Consider the following 15,975-nt stretch of genomic DNA (forward strand, 5'->3'; position numbering starts at 1 on the left):
TTGTGAGCCATTTCAGTGTTGGTGGTCATTGTTGTTCTGATGTGTTGGGTACAGCTGACGCCGTCACAACACAAACTCCTGCTGCTTTGACCTCGCTCATGTGCTGACTTTTGTCTCATGTCTAGATTATTTCAGTTCACTGGAACAGTTTTAGTTTGTAGTTTTATCTGACAGCGATAACCTTGACTTCGCTTCCCATCAGAGGGAAACACAGTACGTTTGTACTTTACAGACTGGATGTCTGTGCTGGTCAGCGAGACGCCGCCATTGCAGTTTGACATTTAGCTGTTAATGAGAGCTGAGATGAAAGCAGCAAAGACTGAACTGAGCTGCAGGTCACCTCTCGATACAAATCAGATGAAGAAAAGGGCACAAACTTTTTCCCCCTGCGTCATCATTAAACACCTTCCTGATCTGAGGTCAGCCGGGCTGCAGGAAACAGCATTCAACTGAAAGACAGACCAAGTCCTCAGAGCTTCAGAGCTATGCTTAAATCACCAGGTGGAGAGAGACGGTGAGAATCAATCGGTCTGAAGAAATCTGCTCGTGCTCACAGGGATTCATTAGACTGACCTCACAGCAGCATCCTGTCAACGGGAAGCTCTGCTTACATCCACCTCAGGCTGTGACATCACCCCAGTCACCAATCAGGTCGCACGTGGAAAGACTGGACTAGATTCACTAATTTCAACAAAACATGAAAATTAGATTTGATTTTAAAAATAAATCAGCATTTTTCTGCTTCATCAACACCCAACAAAATCAACACACGACCAAATCAACGTGTCGAAGAATCTGTCTTTAAAAAATCAAGAGCTGCACATGACGAGATGACAACTGGTCTCCTCTGACGATAATCCAACCTTCAGATGTCTGACCTTTAACCTCTCCCCAACACACAGCTATGTTTTCATGTAAACAATCAGCATCAACCTGTTTAATATTAACGAGTCTGACACACCATCAGTCACTGGAAAACACGTCTGAATACATGAATAATATGTGAGCGAGGAGCAACAGAAGGAGGAGGAGGCGGCGATGGTATAAAAACAGGAGGGGAGTAAACCACACAGTCCATGTGAGGAGGAGGAGGAAGGAGAGAAGAACAAGAGAAAAACAACAAAGAAACTGCTGGAGTTTGGAATTAGACATCGAAGAAGAAAAGGAAGAGAACATTTGTTGGGTTTTCCTGCAGGATCTTTAATCGTGAGTTCACTTCTGTCTACCTGAACATCACTGAGATGTTAGAAAACAAAATGTTTGTGGAAGAAAATCATTTTCTGTGCTTACAGAAAATGTGCTTATGGTCTATACAAATAAAGTTGTCTTGTCATGTCTTGTCTTACGTTTGTAGTCTCTTTGGTGATGGAGAGCGTGCGAGCTGTGGTCTACCTGTCCGTCTGTCTGTCTGTGCTGACATCACTGTGTCACGGTCAGAGGTCAGCGCTGGACGAGTCTGACATCGGACTCACAACCAAAGAGCTGGTGAGTCATCTGTCGTCATTCAGGATCTCTGGACACATCCTCGATTCTCTGAAATGCATTTATAGACTTTAAAGAGGACAAACACATGACACAAGTCTTTAAGGTAACCTAAACATATGCTGAGATTTAGTTCTAACTAACTGTCTAAATGAAAATAAAAAGAGGTGATTATCAAAATCAAAGATTAATTACAACTAATGTAATAAAATGTTAAATAATAATTAATTATTGCTGTATTGGATTATTATAATCAACAACATCTTAATGTAAAATTAAATTGAATTAAATTAGTTTGAAATTGTAAATATTAAAGCCTTAATTACAACCAATCAAAGTAAAAAATGATTAAGAAATAATTATCAGTCATCAATTAAAAATAACTGGGGGTTAAAAATGACAAGTGGTAAGTTCACAGTTAATGAAATAAAAAAATCTGTGCATGGCTATTAAAATGAAATTTTAATAGTAAATAATAAAAAAAATAATAAAAAAATTTAAATGATTAAAGTTAATTGTAATTAACTAAACTGTGATCATCAAATTAAAACTATTTTAATCAGTTTACTTTAAACTAATTAAGGTTCAAATCAGTTAGAAGTAATTAAGGTGACAACATTACATAATTTCCCTCAGGGATCAATAAAGTATTTCTGACACTCTTGTTCATGTCATAATTTGATTCAGTTCTAATGATGATGATGATGATGATGATGATGATGATGTCATCTCCATACTCATCAAAACTGATTGATTAACAGAGCTGAGTGTCACTTCACTGCCTGCAGCCTGCAGGAGCGTCAGACCTGATCCTGACACCAGGTACAGTTTGACCGTGAAGACCAACACCTGCCTGACGCCATCTGAAACCCCCATTTGTTGGACACCGTCAGTCCAGTCCAGCTCACACGCTGAACCGGGAAAACCGGTTTGCAGTGACTGCAATTAAAGCAGAAGAGACAAACCACAAAGCTTTACGTGTTCACATGTTTACATGAATAATGTGTGTGCGTGCGTGTGTGTGTGTGTGTGTGTGTGTGTGTGTGTGTGCATGTGTGTGTGTGTGCTCAGGCTGAAGCTCTGCAGGGCCTCCTGGATGACGCTGACAGCAGCGTTGGTCTGTCTGTGGAAAAGAAGGCGAGCGTCATCCCGCGGGTGAGAATACAACTGACAGCCGTCAGTCAGACTGTCTGTGTGTGTGTGTGTGTGTTTTCTGGTCTGATGTGTTGTTGTGTGTGTTGTGTTGTGCGTTGACAAACTGACACAAACTCACCTGGTGAACCTTGAGCCACCAGGAGGTCTGGAGGGGTAAATACAGAGAGGCTAGCAGGTTCCCTCTGCTTTCAGTGTTTATGCTAAGCTAAGCTAATGACAGACGTTTTCACTACACGTCACATTTGCACTCTGCTGGTGAAAACACATTGTGAGGACTTTCCTGTGCTGCTTCCAAAACCTGTCTGTCTCCTGTCTCTCTCTCCGTCTCCTGTCTCTGTCTCTCTCTGTCTCTCTGTCTCTCTCTCTCTCTCTCTCTCTCTCTCTCTCAGTGTGATGTTGGTGAGCGCTGTGCGATGAAACATGGGCCTCGAATTGGTCGGCTGTGCGACTGTCTGAGAGGAACAGCCTGCAACACCTTCTTCCTGCGCTGCTATTGAATAAACACACGCTCACCTGTCACCTGTCACCTGGCCATCTCTCTGCATGTTTCTGTCTTTGTTTGAACTTTCTGTGTCTGTTCCTCAGATTCATTTATTTTTGTTAAATAAAATTTCTCCATAAAGTCGCTCGGCTCTGATGACCTCATCATTTCATCATAGTGTTTAACTGAAGAGACACTGAGACCAACTGAACCACATCCAACAACAGAAGCCGACTCAGCCAAGAGTCCTGGGGTCCAAACAAAACATTACTTTGCATACACATTCATACACATCAGTGTCTTGTGTTTACCTTCACACCTGATATGCATCATTCTGTGTGTGAGTTATGGTGACATTCTAATGTTAGCATGATTGGACACATCAAAGTAAAACTAGTGGCCTACTTTATTTTCGCAGAGCTAACTCAGAACACTGCTACACCCTGCAAGACCACACCAGGTTCAGGTTCAGGGCAAAGAAGTCCCAAGTCTGAATGAGGTCCACATGTATGCAATCAGTGAGAGCAACTGACTCAGTTGTCAGTTTAACAACTTTGATCTAAAAATAACGTTCACAGAGCAGAGACAGACATGAACACAATCAATAATCCCGATCGATCAGTCCTCCCTGATTAGACCCCCATAGAGACTGATCATCCCCGAGGCCTCGTCACTCCACAAAGCCTCCTCAAACAGATCTGGCAGCAGCAGCACGACGCCATCTTCTCATTGTCTTTATTAAACACTGACGACAGCGGCTGCAGGCTCCATGATTGTCCAGGACGCCTTGAAGATCTTCACCTGGTACAGGCGTGAGGTCTCCTGTGGGCGAGATGAGACAACGGGGAGCCACCGAATCACGCCACAACAATCAGCGTGATGCAATACACAAAGCGCCACTCTCAGGTGAAATCTCGGGTCCCACACCACTCGGATCCTGACAACAGAGGAGTAATCACTTTGTTCAGACTGACTTTCATGATCTCTGCAGCTCGCAGCTCAGTCAGTCAACGTTCACATTTTATAAAAACATCAAATGGACACGAAGTACAGACTCGCTCACCTGATGAAGGAAACTTCCATGATGACCTGCAGCTGTTTTCATCCAATCAGAGACGAGCTGTGTCTTATTCAAAGAACCATCGAGTGTCGATGAGACAGACTGAGTTCATCAACAAGGATCACAGAGACAGGATGGCATTTAGCTGCCAGAGTCCAACCCAGACAGATAAGACATGCTAATTACAGCGGCTAACACACACACACACACACACACACAAGTGGAGGAACAGTGTGACAACAGACAGCAGGTGTGTGTGCTGTGACAGATGCTGTTTCTAGTCTTCATTAAAATGAGTCTGCCAATGTTTGTTTTCAATCATCTGGAGAACTGAACAAAACTGCATGAAATATTCACATTTGTCATCAAATCAGACGGTTTCATTCTTCAGAACAACTGACTGTGAATTCTTGTGTTCCAGAACCGATGAGATATGTAATCCCTCCAGTGAGTCTACCTCAGGCTCCCCTCCCAGTCGAATGGGTCTGATCAGATGTCTGAAGCACCTCAGCCGACTCCTGTCAATGTGTCTGCTCAGCCCATCACTAAGGACCAGCCCTGACTCCCCGAAGTAGCATATTATCTCAATACTACGGCAGAAATGGGATTTAAACCACATACCAATAATATTGTTGAGATAGAATATATATAAAAATATAAATTAAAAAAAATTCTTTACAATCCATTTTCAAACTTTGTCATCAATTGAGGAAGCTCAGTTTGTTGACATTTTGTTGTGGTAGTGCAAAATATTGTAAAAGTAGCTAAATGTTCATTTAAATAAAGACTAAATGATCCTAGCTATTCAAATTAATGCAAGAAACACAAATGAGACAGAAACTCTGACTTCCACGGTTTAAAAACCGTTTGCGGCGTTACCTCCTCACTCCTCACCTAATGATACACAATGATACCCTGATTCGTCACTGTAGTTATCACACTGGAAAAACAAAGTGACATTTATTGATGTTGCAGCACAGTTGATGTGCCACTGTTTGAGAAGACGCTGACAGAAGAGTTTGACTGGCAGGAGATTTGCATGATTGTTTTGTTGCTTTGTGTTACTTTGGTAGCACATATACTAAAATTGGAACGATACAGAGAAGATTAGCATGGCCCCTGCGCAAGGATGACACGCAAATTCGTGAAGCGTTCCTCATTTTTCATTTGTAAATTGTGTTATAGTTTCCGCCTACACTGGATACACACACATGCAACACCCGGCAAATTACATGCAGTGAAACACACACAGGAGCAGTGGGCAGCATCAAGCGCCCGGGGAGCATATTGGGGGGTTAAGTGCCTTGCTCAAGGGCACATCAGCCGGCTAATGAGTCATAACCCGCCACAAAACTGTTTGTCAGCAAAAATCGGGGTGGGTGTTTAAAAATGGCTGTAATTCCTAAATGGTAAATGCCACACTTCAAACCCCTTGAATTAAAGCTGAAAGTCTTCACTTCAGTCACATCTTGAGTGATTCATTTCAAATACCATGCGGTGGTGTACAGAGGCCAAATGCTAAAAACTTATACTTGTCCCAATGTACCTAACTGTATCTCATTTGATCTGGAACACAAGAATTGACACACAGTTATTCTGATAAATGGAACAGTATGATGATAAATGTGGATATTTTATGTTCATTGTTCATTTTCTTCAGATGACTGAAAACAAACATCAGCAGATTGATTTTAATGAAGAATAGAAACAGCGTCTGTCAGAGCACACACACCTGCTGTCTGTTGTAACACTGTTCCACCACCTGTGTGTGTGTGTGTGTGTGTGTGTTAGCCGCTGTAATTAGCATGTCTTATCTCTTGGGGCTGAATGCTGGCAGCTAAATGCCGTCCTGCCTCTGTGATCTTTGTTGATGAACTCTGTCTCATTGATGCTCAAATTAAAGCTGCTCTGAATCAGATGCAGCTCAACTCTGATTGGTCGATCATGCTGGAGGTCATCAGCATGTAAGAATGTATGAAATTTAACAAAACACAGATCTCCTTCATCATCTCCTGCACATGCATCGTCATGTACCATGAATGAAAAAAGCTCCATCATTCAATTCAATTGACACAGCAGTTGGTTAATGCGTATATAACATGAGCTGCAACACAAACATCTTTGCATTGTACAATGTCTGCAATCATAAATGTAACTTCTTTGGCTACTGAATCCAAGCACTTCATATTTAATTTTTAAGTCTGCTCCAGAGTTCACATCTGTTTGTTTCTGATTTATATTGTTGAGCTGATTTGTGAACCACGCCCCTTCAGCCTGAGCGTCGCTCTCCCACACCTGGAGATATCAGGCAGAGCGCACCAGGTGAGGCTGATCACCTAATTAACCAGTCACACACACAATCACACTGTTAAAGATAAATATTTTTTAAAAAATCATGTGTGCTAAAGATAAATATTTTAAAAAGCATGGTTGCTGATAATTTAAGATTCATGTGGATTAAATAAAATTGCATTTGGAGAATTTATCCTGTAGACAGCTGTTGATTAATTATGTAATTAAAATCATGACATCAGATTTCACTATCACTTTAAAAATATCTTTATTGCACTCTTATTTACTTGCGATATTTGCTATTTATTTACAAGGATTAGTTTTTGGAGTATTTAAAAGTTGAGTAATTGAATTTTTCATGTGTTTATTTTGCTGATTGATTGGTCAGATTGGCATCGAAACTTCTAAAATAAAAGGAAAGAAGAAAAGAGCAAAAAGTGTGATCAATGAGTGAAATCCCGTCTGATCTTTCTGGAACTGGCTGCCCTTTTCAAGTGGGGGGAATTTTGCACATTGAAACCTTAAACAGTGAGAGACCACTTGACATATAAAACGCTAATTCAACCCTCTAATGTTAATTATTGGGTGAATGATTTTAATAAACTTTGTTCCTCTGCATTTAATTACATTCCACCTGTAATAACCAGGTGCCATAGTCATAGTCAGTTAAAGATGTCAGGATCAGCATTGGATGACATCACCAGAACTGTCCAATGAATGAGTTTCAAGTCAACCTATCTGGCACAGAACTATCTGGACAATAGCACCTGGTTGGTTCTGGTTGACAGTCATCGCCATCAGCTTCAGTTTTCATCTCTTCAGTTTGCCTTTGATGAAGCTGTGAGGAATGAGCTTCCTCTTCATCATCTTTCACTTTTCACAGGGACAGGAGTGAATGTGAGCTTGGTGATATCAGCCTCCTCCAGCCCTTGAAGCTGCTCTCGCTCCTGATTGGCCCAGGGATGAAGCTGTGAGGACTCACCAGCGCACATGTGGTTTTTGAACTGATAAAGCTGGGTGGGCTGGTCGACTTGTCTAAGTTAAATCTTCTCCTTTGAACATTAGGGTAACTGGTTGTTAGGAACACCTCTAGTGACAACTGATGACCACGAGGGAGTTTCAGCAAAACCATACAATGATTATGAATGATTATATAGGCAACAGAATTGGTCAGGATCTAATGCAAATTAATGTTATGTGTTCTTCTACACATCCCACAGCTCAAGGACAATATCTGGAAAGTTTGTGCTGTTCCGTATATAATCTTCAAAGGCAATGTAGCCTCGAGTAGAGAGGCAGCCTTTGTTACTTACCAAAACTCTTGGCAGTCTGACTTAAGGTCTTAAGGGCTCTGAATCTGCTGACTCCGTCAAACGTTATCTTAAGACAAACCCCAAGTTACCGTTAAGTTCAGAATACAGCTGCCTCTTGTTTGGTTTGACGTGAGTGTCCAGTGGTCCCCGTTGTCGCTCGTTCTCCATTTTTGAGCCACAAAATGCTCTGTTATCATTGTTTCAAACAGCTCAAATATCTGCAGTTAGCTGCTGCTTCACCAACACGCTCAGCATTTGGACTTTAGACATTTTCACACAATGACAGAAACTTTCTCTCCACACAAATCCATCAAAAACACACTTTGCTCTCCATCAATCAGTCACCCTGACGTGAGCTGTGCTGCTAACTGCCACCCCCGTCTCTCTGTTTCCACCTAGCATGCTAAGATAACTTGTGTAGCTTTGCAGGCTGTCGGGAGATGAGTCAGGAGTCAAACACTCAGAAAAAGGTGAACAGCACCAAGTCCGTTCAGACAGGTTTATCCAGGTATACGGAGGCTCTGACGGCTCATTACTGCTGATGTCAGAGGCACTTTATCAACACAACGGGTCAAGCTGAACAAGAGACACCATTTTCCCAAACGCATAGGCCACAGTAAAGATGAACACTTTCGGGTGTCACTTCCTTCAAAATAAAATATCAAGAATTTTCTGACCCATTTACAGAAGTGAACCTGACTACTTACTCATAAATAACATAATAATAATAACCAAATATGAACCAATATTGAGCTATTCTGCTGCTGAGCTTTAGTTACTGGTTATTTTTCTAATTACAGTTGAAGTACCAGAAGCAAAGGCTACTGGTTATCTTTAGGTTGTTGAAGACGTTTCACCTCTCATCGGAAAGGCTTCTTCAGATCTAAGATTGAAGGGGATTTCCAGGTATTTAACTTCTCGTATGGTTATCACCTTGGAGGTGGTCTTGACACTCATTGGCACTTTGTGCCATCATGTGAGTCGTTATGGTCACATGAGCCAAGGTGTGAATCATTACTGAGTCGTTGTCCCACTCCATCTTGTGAGTCGTTAGGGTCACATGAGAGATGGTGCAAATGGAGGTTAAACCCTCTGTTGGGGGGGGGGGGTTCTCAAAGCTGCACTATAGGTGGCTGAAAGTTGTTGTTGTAAGGTACCACCTCTGCTCAAAGATGAATGTTGTACCTGTACATAGATGGCCTCTTTCACACCTCTCAAACATCTGTCTTCTTTGTCCAGAATTTGAACATTTGAGTCCTCAAAGGTGTCTCCCTTATCTTTGAGATGCAGACATACAGCTGAGTCTTGTCTGGAAGAGTTGACTTCCTGTGCTGTGCCATGCATCTGTGGAGTGATTGTTTGGTTTCCTCTATAAAGAGTCTTTATTGTCATTATGCAAGCATAACGAAATTTTGAGCAGGTTCTCAGCTTAAAAGCACACTTATAAATAGCAGCAGACAATTAAAATTGCACACTTAAGAAAAATATAAAAGTATAAAATACAAAATACAAGTAAGGTAAATAAAGTGCACTTAGTGCCAGTCTATGGTATGCTGTGTGTGTGTGTGTGTGTGGCTAGACGGGGGAGGGTGTATGTGTGACGTCCTGTAGGGGGGTGGGATGTGAGTGTTTCACTGCAGGGGGGTTATTGCTTTTACAGCTCTGGGAAAGAAGCTGTGCCTGAGTCTGTTTGTGCTGGTTTTAATGTTCCTGTACCAAACAGTTTGTTGCCCGGGTGGGTGGGATCTGTAGCAATGCGTCTGGCCTTCTTCTGGACACGGGCAGTGTAAACTCAGTCCAGTTCTGGTAGACTGCAGCCTACAATCCTCTGTGATGTCCTTCCTGTCCTGTGCCGTGCACCTGCCATACCACACAGTCACACTGAGACACAGGTTCACAAGCAAAGGTCTATGTAAAGGTCTGAGCACTCCTCACTGTTCTTTACTGCATTTAAAGAATTTCCCCTCAGGTCGTGGATCAGCGGTTAGGGTGTCGGACCCGTAACCGGTGGATCGCTGGTTCGATTCCCCGTCCCGGTGTCCATGGCTGAGGTACCCTTGAGCAAGGTACCTAACCCCCACTGCTCCCCGGGCGCTGCACGCGGTCGCCCACTGCCCCGGGTTTGCTGTGTGTGTGTGCACGTCACTTGGGTGGGTTAAATGCAGAGCGCAAATTTCGTTGGAGTGAGTTCCCTCCAATGACAAAATATGTCACTTTCATCACTTTCATAAATGAATTCTGATATACAAAGTTGTTTAGTTTGTCTGTTGATGTTTTGTCTTTGGGATGGACCAGTCTTTGTCTGGTCTAAAGGTATTGCTGGATTTGAAGTGTGTCAACATGTTGTGCTTTGAGAAGATCCTTCTGAGTCTCTCAGACAACTCCACCACATGGGGAACAGCAACATTTTTCTGTCTATTCTGTTCATCACAATGTGTGACACCAGTGAAACCATGGTACATCTGTATTTTTGTCTACAGAAGCGTCCATTTTACTTGAAATAGGTGGTAGTAAAGCAGAGTTTTGGCAACTGGCATCCTTAATTAAAGCTGAGAGAAGGAGCACACAAGCAGAGATGCATAGCAGCAGCAATAATACCAGAATAATACCAGCTTGATAACTAAAGGCTCTGATTCCCAATCTACTTTTGGGGACTCTAGGAACCACAAGCAGCCCTGCATTGTGTTGACAAAGATCAATTGGACATTTTCTTACAGTGTCTGAGATCTGAGAGAGCGGAGATCACAAGATTTTAAAAATGTTTCTGGCTGATTTCTGAAGGTAAGTCAAGCTTTAATCAGTTTTTTTAAGAGTGTCTGGAAAACCAGGCGAATCTGTGCTGCTGCTTCATAAACCACAAATATCTCTGCATGTGTAACATTGAGTTTTCATCAGCTACACACTCAAAATCGGCATTACCTTCCATTAAATGTGTTCGCGTTTCTCCATCATCAAAGTATTGGACAAATTTCTTCAATAACATAGAAAACAGAGCAGATAACAACAGGTACAACACCTCATTTCTGAATGAACATTTATTTTCTGTGACTATCAACTGTAATTATCAAAAAATATTCCACTTAAATGTCAAAACGTCACTGAATATTCAACATTGGAGAATCTGAAGATTCTCAGAGTCGACTAGCCATCACACATCAATATTATTTAAACTTAAAAAGGTTTCAGTTCCAAGGAAGCAAGTTGCCTGTTAATGACAACGTTAACAGTAACAGCATTAATGATTCTGAATGTGTCAGACAAAACTGCAAGGAGGCTGAACATTTTGTTAGTATAATTCAACTTGGTATAACATTGTCCTCTTGTTTCAATGAACCTTTGTCTTCCAGAGAAAGGTCTACATGGTAGATCAAACATTTTAACAGATGATATACATTCACAATCTTCATCAAATAAATATTACCATAAAAGCAGAAAATATTTGTTTTGTCATTTTTTGACTTGATGAGTGAAATTATGTTTTTTTCCTGTAACAGAGGGGAGTAAGGCAGTGAGTTGACTACACAGCTTTTTATCCTTTGTCTGATATATTGAGATGATCGTCTGCATTTTGATCCGTCTATCTCCGCTGCCGGCACCACAGCCAACAGGAAAACTGAGTCATCACACAGACACAAGCTATTGCTATGCAGATTTAGGCAGAATATGATGAAAACTACCATAAAGAAGGCCTGCCTTTGCAACAAAGACTGGGAAACTATACTAATAACTGGATGAAGTTGGTGAAAGGTGATTCTCAGAGTAAATTTTAACTTTCACACAGTGGGAATACGTTGTGAGGCGACATTGTTAGGACCTGATCACCGTAGATCAGGCTGATTTTCAGCTGTGGACTTCAGTTCATGTTTCTGACTTCCATGTTACAGGTGAAAATATCTATGTTGCAGCCATCTGTCTGACCCTTTCGTCCTGGACCTAACGACAAGGTGCAGCCTAGGGATGGGAGATATGTTATTGTTTACGATATATCGTCAAAAACATTCCCCACGATAAGACTCTGTCATCCCACGATAAAAACGTTAAATTCCCATTGATGACGTATGTAAGTGCGCGACACACTCGCAGCCCAACACGTGTGGAATATTGACAACAATGGCGGAAGGCGGAGCAGATACGCCAGGAAGCGAGGAGCTTGTTCCTAAACAGTTCCCCAGCTCTGTTATCTGGAACTGGTTTGATTTTAAAAAATCTGACGCGGAGCAGCAATTTACCACGTTCAAGGTTTGCAAACAAATAGTGCATACAAAGGACAGTAACGTGACTAATTTGTTCCACCACCTCAAACACAAGCAGAAACCGGAATACAACGATAGCCAGGAAACACGCAAAGGATGCAGAAGGAGCGCCAACTTCATCCAAAGAAACCAACAACTCAGACGAAGCTTGCCGACACTTACCGACAATGCCAGCTGTTTTTTTTACTGCCCGTGTGCCAAAAAGGTTTAATACATTTTTAGTAAATAATAGATTCTGTTCTTACATTTCAGACTTGTTTGGTGTCACTCACTGTATTTGCAGTACAGGTGCACTACTTCAACTTAACTGACGTAGTTTAGCAGCCTTTATTATTATTTTGGTGATAGCTTTATAGTGAAAAAGATTAAGCTGTATTGGTGTTTATTATTTATCGTCAATTTTATCGTTGCCGTGATTAATACCAGAAATTATCGGGATAAATTTTTTAGTCCATATCGCCCATCCCTAGTGCAGCCTTGAAGCAAAGAGTGACAGTGTTTTTTAATGCGACTGATCGACCAATGAAAACTTGGTCAACTAAAATTCATCAACAGTTTGGTTCACTAATAGTGGGCTGCCCTCCAGCATCCAACATGGTATCATAAAACTCCTATTGTACTGTCATTGTTTTTAATAATTATGTCATGAAACTGCTCTTTGCAGAAATCACCCTGGACTGTGTTACTCTCTACTGTTCCCAGCTCAACCACCTAGGTACTTTGAGGTGGAAGGTGAGAAAGGTTCTCTATAGCTGAACCAGCAGTGTCAGTTGCTGCTGCTGCTCTCACCAACACACTTATGGCTTTTGACCTGTGACTGCCAAGTGAATCTCTTATCACAGACACTGCAGCTGAACTGTTTCTGTCCTGTGTGCACTGAGAAGTGATATGTCAGATTTGCCTTTTGAGAGAAACTTTTCTCACACACTGGGCAACTATATGGTTTCTCTCCTGTGTGGACTGTCATGTGTTTCTTCAGACCCCCCTTCTGTGTAAATCTTTTGTCACAATACAAGCAACTGAATGGTTTCTCCCCAGTATGGATTCTCATGTGGTTTACCAAAGCACTACGCACAGCAAAACTTGTGTCACAAAATGAGCAGCTGAAGGGTTTCTCTCCAGAGTGACATCTCATGTGTCGAATCAAGTTGGGCCGCTGAGAAAATCTTTTACCACAAACTGAGCAACTGTATGGTTTCTCTCCTGTGTGAAACCTCATGTGTCTCCGAAGACTGTCCTTACGACCAAATTTTCTACCACATTCACAGCACATAAATGACTTTTTGACATCACTCACATGGACTTCATTCAGAGAGTTAAAAGCTGACTGAGGTTCTCTGCTCTCCTTACAGTCACCATCACTGACTTCAGTGTCGGGTTCAGAAGAGTTTGAAACCCTGTCTTCAATATCAGGTTGTAAATGTCTATCTGGATCTGGGTTCCTGGCTGGTTCTAATCCTCCACAGTTCTCTCCATCAGCTTCTTTATTCATCTGTCCAGCCTGTCTTTGATGAAGCTGTGAGGACTGAGGTTTCTCTTCATCCTCCTCCTTCACCTCATCCAGTCCTTCAAGCTGCTCTCCCTCCTGACTGGTCCAGAGCTCCTCCTGTTCCTCCTTAATGTGTTGGGGCTCTGGTGGGTCCTCCTGGTCCAGACTGGAGCTCCAGTCCTGCTGCTCAGGGGGATCTTCTTCTTTACTCACCAACAGCTGCTGGACGTCTGCAGGAAATACTGGAATACAGAAACACATGGGTTTATGGTAGCCCATACTCTATGAGATTAATGACATACATTTATTACAGTTCTTGATGACACTCGCTCCAGGTAAGTTGGGGGTGGGGTGGGGGGTGTTATGTCTGTAAAAAATCAGGTCTGCAATTAAATCGTTTTTAGATCCTTGATCCTTGAATACAAATTGGTTGGGATATATATGGGCTCACAAAACCAACGTGCTTTAACAATAAGCCATGATTACACTGTATGCACTGTATGAAGACAGCAGCATACAATAAACAATTACAAGTTAGTGTATTGAGAAAGACAGCCGAGTCTATTCAAACTAGAGTGTGAACGTTTTCCCCCAAATTCTGTCTGATTTTTTTAGAATCTATTCTATTTACCGGTACATGAAAAAAAAGCAAGAAACAGCATGATCGCACAACAATCAGGAACAATATAGGGTATATTGCTGAATGTCACATACTTATTGGGCTTAAATGGGTGAAAAATGTTTTGACCACTAAGTGACCACACGGCCCAAACTTAAGTCACAGATTTCAATGATTAACGTTAGATTTTACATTCTGTTGTGTGTGATCAAGTGAAACTCACTGTGACTGTTATAAAGCACTGCATACAGTGTATGCTTAATATGGTTGTTTTACTTTAGCTTTAATAGGACAGAACAGACTTAATTTTATCATTGTGCCACCCATTTATGTGTAAGGTCCACCCACAGTTATGTAGCTGGAGTGCTAGCTGTATGCTAGCTGATTTGTGCACAACACCCACCATCGGGACGTGCAGAGGAGCACACACCTACTGAAACACATAAATTAAAATCAACATAACTGAAGGAGCATAAACGTTACGACTGACTAAATACCCCACACTGATCCAGTGGTCTGTAAATACTGCAGGTCTAGAGAGAGATGACCCAACAGAACTGACAGAACACCAACTGTAATGGGATCTTGCAGGGTCTTCCAACACAGACTTGCCCAGATCTGAGGAGATCCAGATGTCCTTCAGCATTGTTTAACATTAAGCTGTTTGGGTGTTGCTTATCTGTCTGCCTTTTCCAACTCGTAGTGCACAGGTAAAGTACTAACACCGTAAAAAGAAGAGTGGGTGTGGATGAACACATGCTTTTAACCTTTAACCGAAAAACATCTAAGGTCCTCCGACATTTTGGGCCTGTCAGTCAGTACTGTATTAATACCAACAAAAATACCACCAGTCAGCAAGTTTTATGAAAAGTCACGTAGTTTGACTGAAGCAAGAACAACGAGGATAACGTTACACTTCCATAGAAACATTACTGTCTTAGAGGGAGACATCACTGACAGCTTCGTAGCTAATATGCTACGTCTGTGGCCAACACGAAGGAGCTACCGCAGCCTGTTCATACAAACCTGAGTAAGGGTGTGCTTAGTTACTTTCACGCACTGGTTTACATGGCAGTTGTGTCCATGCTGACGTGCGTTGCTTTCGTAGGAGCTAAAGAGCACACAGAAGCTTGTCAGCCGCAGCTAACAGGCTGTAGGGACGTTTTCCTGACGTGAGCTTAGTGACATTTGCAGCAGACATGTTTCCAGTAGGAGAAAGAGAACAAACCTGCTGTCCGCACATTTATTTCAGGCGTTAACATCACATCCAGCAGCTTACGGTGGCGGCGGTCCATTTCCTTTTCATACTCGGTGATTGTTCTTTCAAAATGACCAAATATCTCGTCGACAGCCGCAGTCAGTCGTTGGCTAACGAACAGCTTCAGGCTTTTAAGTCTGGACATCTTGTACGAGTTGAAAATGAAAACTTTCACTGACGTTTTTCTGCACGGTTAAGGAAGAGTCGAAGGCGTGACTGTGTTCCCACTGCGGAGAATCAGGTGAAATACGGCCGATCACTTCCAGCTTACATTTCAAAATATGAGCCCATGTGACGACCATACAGTGGTGGCACCATTTCACATCGATCTATAAAATAAATCGTTCAAGTTTGTCTCTGATTAAGGAGTGGACACAGAAGTAGATAAAAGAGAAGGGAAGTATGTGAATGTGGTACCTGAAAATCTAAACAGAAATCAATAACCATTTACTTATTCACTTGTCTCCGGGTTCTCCGGCTTCCTCCCACAATACCAAAAACATGCACATTAGGTTAACTGGCTGCTCTACACTGCCCCCTAGGTGCCAGTGTGACAGTGTGTGTTGTCTGTCT

The 15,975-nt window shown here is 42.0% G+C and overlaps 1 protein-coding gene, 1 non-coding gene and 1 pseudogene across 2 annotated transcripts; 2 read left to right on the top strand and 1 right to left on the bottom strand.

The window, feature by feature from the left end:
- Nucleotides 1–770: 770 nt before the first annotated feature.
- On the top strand, nucleotides 771–3,379 carry cart4 (cocaine- and amphetamine-regulated transcript 4). Its single transcript, XM_046418699.1, has 4 exons — nucleotides 771–1,206; nucleotides 1,355–1,485; nucleotides 2,554–2,637; nucleotides 3,027–3,379. The coding sequence occupies exons 2-4, from the start codon at nucleotides 1,366–1,368 to the stop codon at nucleotides 3,132–3,134; spliced, it is 312 nt and encodes a 103-aa protein (XP_046274655.1). The 5' UTR covers nucleotides 771–1,206; nucleotides 1,355–1,365; the 3' UTR covers nucleotides 3,135–3,379.
- A 1,857-nt stretch (nucleotides 3,380–5,236) lies between these two features.
- On the top strand, nucleotides 5,237–5,342 carry LOC124049169. Its single transcript, XR_006841360.1, has one exon. It is a non-coding gene; the product is annotated as a U6 spliceosomal RNA (small nuclear RNA).
- A 7,491-nt stretch (nucleotides 5,343–12,833) lies between these two features.
- LOC124074367 lies at nucleotides 12,834–15,883 on the bottom strand (annotated as a pseudogene).
- Nucleotides 15,884–15,975: the final 92 nt, after the last annotated feature.

Source organism: Scatophagus argus, chromosome 17, assembly GCF_020382885.2.
Source record: "Scatophagus argus isolate fScaArg1 chromosome 17, fScaArg1.pri, whole genome shotgun sequence".
Lineage (NCBI taxonomy): Eukaryota > Metazoa > Chordata > Actinopteri > Scatophagidae > Scatophagus > Scatophagus argus.